Raw genomic sequence first — 9,707 nt, 5'->3', positions numbered from 1 at the left:
GATCGTCTTCTTCTTCTCGCTTTTTCTTAACTCGTGTTAAACACTCTTTTGCCAAATCTGCTTTTGCTTTTTCTGGTCCTTTTCTCTGGAACTCTCTGCCTACTTCTCTAACTATTTCTCCATCGCTTGCGAAGTTCAGAGCGGATCTCAAGACCCATCTGTTTTCAAAATTCATTGAGGAGCGCTGTTGAACATCGCGGAAATAGCGCTTTATAAGCTAATTGATTGATTGATTGATTGATTGATTCCATAATATAAACGCGAGAATTCGCCGAACATTCATCTCATCATCCAAACTTGTCAGCAGAGAAATTGTTTGGTTGTTTAGTTAGATCTGCCTGCTCTTTCTCTCTCTCCTCTCTCTCTCTCTTTCTCTCTTTCTTATTTCAGTCTTGATTCTAAAAGTTGTACAAAGTTTCTTTGGGATCTTAATTGTTGTATCGATTAACTAAATTTTGTAAATTTGAAAAAAAATTAATTGGTCAGCATTATGCAATCTGAACAGATACAACAGTTTCAACAGTGAAAAATTTAACTTTTAGATAAAAATTTGATAATAGTTTGCTAAAATTTAACTTAACGTCAACAAACCATACATTAATTTGGTCATGTTATTACTGCACTAGAGATCCTAAAGACGAAGTGGCACTGCATTGCAGATGGACTTGTACTTGTGCGTGCACGAACTGTTCATTGATTCCATGCCGGTGAGGATCACAAAACATCATAACCGGAGTCACATGCTCTCTATATTTATTAATTATTTATTAATTATTTATTAATTTATGCAGACAACTCTGCACAGCACAAGACGTTTTGAAAGTTGTAAAAAAAAATTCTGAACTTATTTCAGATGATGGACTGAATAACTTCTTTTTTAAAAGTTGGTATGAATTTTCTGAAAACTACCTGCTCACATTCTAAACGTATTATCACACAGAAAGTATTTTTCCATTCTTTTTCTAAACATCTTAAGTTATGCTCATTTTCAAAAAGTGATACAAGTTCAGTGTATAATTATGGAGCAACTTCATTGTTGTCTCCCATATAAAAAAAATTCTGAAAAATATACACAACGTCGAATGTAAGTTTAATTGTCAAATTGTATTTAGCCAAGTTCCTAAAACTCATTCAACAAACACCTGGTGCTGAATGATGTCATCCATGGCACATTTTAAACATGAGAGAAAATCAAACAACTCTTGCAATTGTTATCAACTATGGCGGAGTTTTTGGTTTGATTGATCATTCTCTGCTAATGAAAATAGCCGAGAGCTATGGTTTCCGAGGTAAGTCTTATTTATTGCTAGATTTTCTACTAATCTGTATCTGCATCTGTATTCAAAGATTTGGGAAGCTTTTAATAACTTCTAATATTTAATGACTTCAGAAGCTTCACTTGAGAATGTCCAAACAAATGATGTTTCAAACGTTTTTTGAAAACACGTTGGCTTATATTGTTGAATTTCTTCAAACCTACAGGTAGCGAGTTCCATATTTTTGCGGTTGAAACAGAAAAATCTCCTCTCCCAAAATCTTTGCAAGAGACATCAGTATGTAAGAATAAATAATGTAAATTCGAACAATATTTTACACTCCATCCAACATTCTAACGGGTTCAATCCATCTGCTAACATTTTATATGTTGATGAATGGAGGAATAGATGGATAGATGGGTTGATGGATTGATTGATGAATGAGTGAGTGACGGTATATGTAGAAAAACACCCTGCTGACATACACTATATATGAAATTTATCTACAGCAACGCTCTGCAAAATAATGAAAAACTGCATTTTTAAAAATTGTATTGACAATAAAAAAATATACAATTTTGCAAAAACTATAATTTTTTTCAGGTTTCATTTTCCGAGGTGATTGATTAGGAATGTTGTTGTTTGTTGTTTCAGCACCTGCTACCGACAGCACCGCTGTTCCAATGTGAACATAAATTTGCGATGAGATGTGTGTTCGTGTCCATACATTTCACATTCACTGAACGTTGGATGGTATGGTCGGTTTTGCAAGAAAGAGGATTTTATAACAAGACATTCAAATTTAAAGATTTCAGCAATTAGAAATGTGTTTGTTATTTTATTGGTTGAAAATATAATTATAATTTTATATTATAGTGTCACTAGTTGTTTTTTTATATTCAAAATTTACTTGATTTTACTTGATTTTACTTCTGCTTAATGTAACTAACATTTTAAAATTCATTCTTCAAATCTTCATCGTTTCAAAACCTGCATGCTGTTGCATTCTTTGCCTTTGACAGAGTCTGAATTGCAAAATTAAAAAAAAAACCATCACTAGGTGAATCGAAATTGAAGTTGCCACAGAAGATTTACGTGGATATTTCAATGGAGGTGAATAAAAATTAAAGTTTTAAGATTTTTATGAACGAAAAATCTCAGGATTCAATTACTCAATGCTAAAAATTTATTTGCTTTTTGAATGGTAAGAAAATAAGTTAAAAGTTTTTGTAAAAAAGCAACATTCACTTTTTCATTATACATTTATAATTATTAACTTCTATATAAAAATAAATTCTTTAACCCAATAGATTTTTTGAAAGTCAATGAAACATTTAAATTATTAGTTGAAAAATTAATTAATTAATTATTTAATTAATACATAAATAAATGAATTAATTTTTAAAAAAGTTAATTAATTAAAATTCGATGTTTACTATTGTTGCTATCATCATCCACCTTATTCACCATGATCAATCCATGTATGAATGGTCTTTCTGTCACTCGTTAATTTATCTTTTACATTATTTCTCATCACTGACTATAAATGACTTAGGCTATTCCTTGCTGTTCCAAGTTTCAAAATTTTTTTATGTTATTTTTTTTATTTTTCAAATCAACAAACAATTTTTTGACTATTTGAAAATATTTATTAAATAACTTTGAATTGATCTAATTCCTATAACTATATTTTATTAGAAAAATTTTTTGCCTACGTTAGTTTCCTAATAAGCTCAACTCTTACATACAATAACTTCTGGTCACCATTATTTTTTTCCTTCAGAAGATTTTGTTTTGGCCGAGAAAACGTCGAAGTTGCATATTAATTAGTCTATATTAATTTTACTCCAATAAAATCTTCCTTGAAATATGAATCAACCAATAACTAAATTATTTCCAGCCAGCCATAGCATACATACCTATAGGAACAATTTAAAATATTTGTGATTAAAAAAACAAAAAAATGAATTTTGTCTAATATTCAATAAAAGTAGTGTAAAATTTGAACCAGAAACATAAAATGATAAAAGACCCTTTCTTACTCGATTTCATTTCATGCAACAAAATTTTTTAATTTCATCGTTATCTGGCGAATGATTTGTTATTTTGTCTCTAAGACCTTTTATTGGAGGTTCGATACCTTGAATGATTATGTTCTGAATTTCATGAAAGTTATTTTTTAACGTTACTCACGTTTTTCAATTGTTCATAAAATATTCATTTAATAATTTTTGTGTATTTTTAATAAGCTTATTCACTTATTCTCAGTTAGAAACGAATAAATAAAATTATGAAAATAAGTTAAATTGGTTGATAATTTTTAAAATTACTCCAGTCAATGAAAATCTAAATCTTTTATTACTGTATGTGCCGTTCAAATCTATAATATTGTTAATACACATAGCAACATTAAATGGCTGAAATTATTTTTCTTTAAAACTTTTAGCGGCTTGATATTGAAACAAAGATAAGCGGACGCAGACCAATAAATTTAGAAATCGAAAACGAGCCTCTAAATAGTCCTGCTGGGAATTGGAGTCAGTTTTTAAGAGCCGCCACTTAATGACACGAATAGACTGTACATTTTGCTGGGTGGCCGATCAATCTGATTTTCTTTTACGATTTTGAAGCCATTCCACAAAGACCAAAGACCAATATTATCACATTTGTAGACAAAACCAGCTTCCTTATCGTGAATACTTTTTGTTGGTTTTACGCGTTTGGTACTAAAAATCGTGAATTTAAATTTTATTAACTTTAATGATCGGTCATACTGGAGGATCTCCATGTAGTGTTTCAAATCAAATGCACTGGAATGATCAGCATTAAAATGCATGAACATTCTGCTCAGATTTTTATCGCTCATTTTATTTCGACAAGTAAATTTCGCCATTAAAAAAGGTTTTAAAAAATTTTATAGCTGGAAAATAATTCTAACCTTAATTAAGGTCTGTATTCAACTGCAATGTTTACTTATAAATTATTTTTGCGCACATAGAAACATGCCCATTCATTTTTAATGGCATGTTATGCAACTTTAATTTGCAACTTTGCGAAGGTTTTAAACTTCTTCTAAGTCACTACATTGAAGTGGTTTATATATTTGCTTGCATCGTGTTTATTTGAATAAAAATTTATCTATCCAAATCTTTTTGGGGTTTTTAGCCCATCAATGCTAATCCAGTTTTTAATCTAACTGCAAAACATGCTGTTTCATTTGCATTACTTTTTTTTTATACAACTTATTGCTTCTTAATTGCAGCGTTCAGCAAGGCTCGTTAATGTTGTTCGTGCACCGCCGGTCAATTCTGCTCCGACAAAGAGCTGCAGGTTGGTTAAAAATTGAAACTCACCAAATTGTCGTTGTGTTGTTTTCATGATGTGGTCAACTGGCCGTGCTGTTTGTATCATCTCATTTATTTCGCGGGGATCAACCTGAATAACTTATTATAACTTGTCATTGTCATATTTTATATTAGCTTATATTTGTTTCTTAACAGTGTGGAATGAAAATCAAATAAAATCAAAAGTTTTGACCGAAAAGTGAAAATGATAATTTCAACGTTAACAGTTCAACGGCAACATCACCACAACATAAAAGAAAAATGCTATCAAACCTGGTTAACGATGACAATTTAATGGTGCACGCTCAATCAAAATTAAGAGCAAGAGAATTATTATTACAGCTGAGTTTTCGCGAGTATTCGTTCTGATACATTTGCTTATGTACTATACATATTATATAAAAAACAGTATATAGGAAAAGTAGATGAAATATTATTGGCTGCTCTGTTGAATGCCTCCATGACCATCTTGTACAGGCTCTGTCGCTCAAGGTCTCTACATTGTTAAAATAATTTTGGAGATAAAAAATTTTTATATTTGGTAGCCAACATCGCAATTTTTTGAAAGATTTGGCTCTCCAACGGCACAAAACCAACCAACTGATGATTTTGAAAAAGGACATCCGTTCTACGATACTATGATATCTGAAATGCACATCTGAATAAAAACTGCCACAACAAATCACATGTTAGTCGATAGCATGCATGCCTGCGTAGGGCTCATAGAGTCAGAAAGTTATATTTAAATGTTTTGGTACGCGGTTGTGTGTGAGCGTTTCAATATTTGTATTCATTTTTTGTTACGTTATTGATAAGATTCACTCACTAGCTTTTTTAGAGATGAATCACTGAAAGTTTTGAAAATTTTTCTCTTTATTTTTTGACTTCGTTTATATTAACAATAAATGTATTATTATTGGTAGAAGCAGTATTATTATTATCTTCAGTGTAGCTTCAAAAACCGCAATCAATTTAAACATTTCATTAGAAACTTCGCATCTGTTCAAAGAACTCTGATGTTTCAGTTTAGCACGAAAGGACCAACAGCGTCGATAAATTAACGTACTGCAGAGAAAAACTGGCCTGTCAAACAGTCGACTAAAATATTCTCCTATCAAATCGACTGTCCCCTTCTTTTATAATAGGAGAGAGTGGGGATGCTTGAGACAAAGGGTTGGATGGGACAGGTCAATAATAAGAAAATTATGCGCTTTAAGGGTACTCTTTTAGTTTATCTTTGTGGAATATCATGTCATTTATGTTTATCTAAAAGCTGATCAAATTTCATGCACGTTTTTAGTTTCCAGACTAAAAAAACTGTTTTTGGACCTCGAAAGTAAAATTTAGGTGATCACATTTTTTCGTTTTATTTTACATTAATTTTTGTTTTTTTAAATACAGTTTGCTATTATTAGTTTTATTTTTTATTTAGCGATTCTTCTCGTATAATATTGTCACTTAATGACAATAAAAAAGTTAATAGAACTTTTATAACCTAAACCTCGGTTGGGGATGGTTGAGACAATCATTTAAACTTTAAATGATTGTCTCAACCATTAAATTTTAAAGGGTTGAATGAGACATCTCAATTATTAAGAATAACTTTTATAACCTAAACCTCAGTTGGGGATGGTTGAGACAATCATTTAAAGGGTTGAATGAGACACCTCAATTATTAAGAATAATTAATTATTATGTGTTCTTTATAACTCTTTACCTTTTAGTTATATAATCAGTAAATATAAATTTAGGTTGGTTTGTATTAATTTATCTGATAAATTAATTGAATAAAACATAAATTATTTATGTTTTTTTTTATTTATTTTTATTAGCATTATTTAATTTATTATATTTATTTTGGAAGACATTTATTCAAATTACATATTTTAAGGTAAATTCAAATCAATAATTGTTTTTCAAGGTAAGATGTTTCATTCAGACACCTGTGCTCCTTCTCTTGGATAATCATGAATCACACTTGTCAATAGAAGCGATCGATTATGCCAAGAACAATGGAATAGTTATGCTCAGTTTCCCTCCTCACTGTAGCTACAAACTACAACCTCTTGATCATACTGTTTACGGTCCATTTAAAAGGTATTACAACACTGCATTAAAAGACTTTATGATTAATAATACTGCTCATCGACCAGACATTTATGATATACCGGGACTGGTGGCAAAAGCATACAAAAGTGCAATGACTATTGAAAACATCACTTCCGGATTAAAAGTTACAGGCATTTGGCCACATAATTCATATATTTTTGCTGAAGAAGAATTTCTACCATCCAAAGTAACTGATAGATTCAATGGTGCACCAGATGAAACATTTAGGATTGTGAAGCTGTGAATCCTAACAGTTTGAATAATTTAGAGTCTACAGATCAAGTTTTTTCACAGCAGGATAGTGCCTACAAACCAAGTGAATCATCAAATCCCCAATTGAATAACACTATTGAAACTTGCAAAAATGTTCTTGCTATAATATTTAAACCTGAAGACATCAGGCCATTTCCAGTTGCTCCACCTAGGAAACTGAAAGGTAAAACTGAAAGGCTAGGTAAAACGAGGATTTTAACAGATACTCCAATTAAAAATGAAATTTCTCAAAAACAAGAAAAAAGAAGGCAAAAAACAGAAAAAAAAGTAAAATGTGAAAAGTAAAGTCGCAGGCAATTGAAATTTTCAAGCAATTCTGGCAACAAAAATAATGGTGATGATGATGATGCTCTGTGTCTTTATTGTTGCTCTTCATGGTCTTCTTCTACAAATGGTGAAATCTGGATTAAATGCCAGGGAAAATGTAAAGAATGGGCACATACTGCTTGTGCTGGTATTTCAAAGACAGAACAAAATTTTGTTTGTGAAAAGTGCAATTTGAAATAAATATTTTGTCGAAACTTTATTTTTTTCAAATTAATTGTATTTGATTTTGGTGAAATTTAATAACAATTTATCCTATAATATTTTCTAAATAATATGTCATAAAATAATGTTTTTTTGGTAATAACTTCTGCAAGCCATAAAACAAAAGCAAGGGATATTAACCTTTGAAATATCAATGAGTTAAATTGTGTCTCAAGCATGACTCCTGCTGTCTCAACGAGTACAGTAGCAGGGATAGTTGAGACATTTAGGTACCTGTAAAACTTTTGAAACTGTCGTCTAGAATGACTCACAATGTTGCATGAGGTTATAAAATCTTATTCAGTAGACCCAGCTCTAACTGAAATGCTAAAAAAGTGTTTAATGATGAAGGGCATTACATTTTGTTTACGTTTGGACGGAAAGTGTCTCAAGCATCCCCACTCTCCCCTACCCTAAAAAATTGTGGTATTACATTTCAGATGATCTCTGAAAATAAAATTTTTTAGGAGTTTCAACTGATGTTTTAGAGTTTTCATTTAATTTTTAATTAAAAAACAATTGTGCCGCTAGTTTGGAATAGATTTTTTTAATCTTAGAGTTCAATAAAATAAACCATTCAATTATAATAGTTAGAAACTAACGAAATTTCTGCTTGCAGTTTATAGTATTCTTATGTACTATTACATAACTAAAAATTTGAAAAATAAACTATCCTAACCATTTTATTAGAATTATTTAATTTTGTGGAAATAACAAATTAGAATAGTATAAATTTAGAAACACATTCATTACGGTCGTCAACCGGGATGGCAATTACTAATTTGCGTTTAAGCTGTATCTAACTGATGCAGTTATTAATTAATTTCTTCAAAGCCAAAGCCGGTGGTGTGGTTATGCTGGAGCAACGGGGCAACCGCTCGGGGCCGGAGCGTAAGAGATGCTAAAATTAGCATAAAAAACAGGAAACTTAAAATTTTGAAAAATTCATTATCACCAAATAGATAGATAGGTAGTGGGACGCCGATAGGTCCTTCGACCTCAACTGTCCCTCACTGGCTTAATCTACCTGACTTTTTTTTATCTTCTCCGCAAAAATTAAAATTTGAATTTATAATTTTTCATTCTTGAACCAGACAACAATGGCCATAGTAAGAGAAACAAGTTGCAGGCAAAATGTGTACTCTTGGATGAATGATGATAGATTGGTTCTGTCCCTAGCAGTCGTTCTCATCACAGCGCGAGTTTCAGTTAACAATGAAACTGGATGAATTGATGCAAAAATCAACCGATTAAAAATATTTTATTGCCAATGTCAAGTGCATGTTTGAGGCAAAAAAATAACGAGAGAGAGAAGCAAAAATTTTCCACGATAAATATTATTCATTTTCAGCCCAATGCCATATTTCTAAACTTTTTGCATGTATTATCTTTCTACTTTTTGTCTCTTTTTGCGTGTTCTGCAAACTTGCAAAACTTTGTTTTAAGATTCTTTTCTTAAATGATTTGCCAGAATTTGTCAGCATCCCTACTTTGATTTTTTCAAAAAACATTTTGTAACATGGTGGCAACCAATCATTAAAGCGTCTTTAAAGCAAGGCATTTGACTTTATTACTAATAAGAAATATAATAAAATGTTTGTCAACATACAAACAAGCAAACGAACGTATAACAACAAAAAAAAACAAAAAAAACAAACAGAGAGTCATCAGATAGACAAACAAACAAACAAAAAAACAAACAACCAACCAACTAACCAACCAACTAACCAACCAACTAACCAACCAACCAAACAAAAAAACAAAGGTATTTACAACAACAAACATTCGCGGCATAAATGAACACACGACTGGAGTTTCAGATAATTAACGATCATTAGAATGATCGGAGGCAGGCAGTCACGACCTAATCAATCAGCTTCAACAGCCACACTCGCACGTCAACGTCAGTCCCATTCGATGCTTCATCCTGGCTCCAGCTGCTGCACGACGCACTGTCTCTCCACTTGCTCAATTAGCCAATTTAAACTGCCAAGCTCTGCAATTATTTAATAATTTTCTCATTTGTTTTCATGGTTTCGTAAAATATTCATTTTATTGAATACAACTCGTAATCTGGTGACGGAAAACAAATTTTCAGATTTTTTGCGATTTTCATTAGGCAAAATTTTTTTCAGTAAGAAAGAAGAGCCCGAGGCATCCTAAGCGTGGAAATTGAACGAATTGAAATGAAAATATT

General features: G+C 31.2%; 1 protein-coding gene across 1 annotated transcript; it reads left to right on the top strand.

Moving 5' to 3' along the window:
- Positions 1 to 5,060: 5,060 nt before the first annotated feature.
- Positions 5,061 to 8,666, top strand: HELRODRAFT_158327 (hypothetical protein; the record flags this gene model as incomplete). The annotated part of the gene is made up of 5 exons (XM_009010435.1): positions 5,061 to 5,092; position 6,170; positions 6,522 to 6,896; positions 7,007 to 7,145; positions 8,605 to 8,666. 5 exons carry the CDS (start codon positions 5,061 to 5,063, stop codon positions 8,664 to 8,666), a joined length of 609 nt encoding a protein of 202 aa, XP_009008683.1.
- Positions 8,667 to 9,707: the final 1,041 nt, after the last annotated feature.

The sequence above is a fragment of the Helobdella robusta genome (genome assembly GCF_000326865.2).
Source record: "Helobdella robusta unplaced genomic scaffold HELROscaffold_1, whole genome shotgun sequence".
Taxonomy (NCBI): Eukaryota; Metazoa; Annelida; class Clitellata; order Rhynchobdellida; family Glossiphoniidae; genus Helobdella; species Helobdella robusta.
The sequence above is the reverse complement of the archived record's forward strand: the minus strand, read 5'-3'. Positions and strand labels throughout refer to the sequence as shown.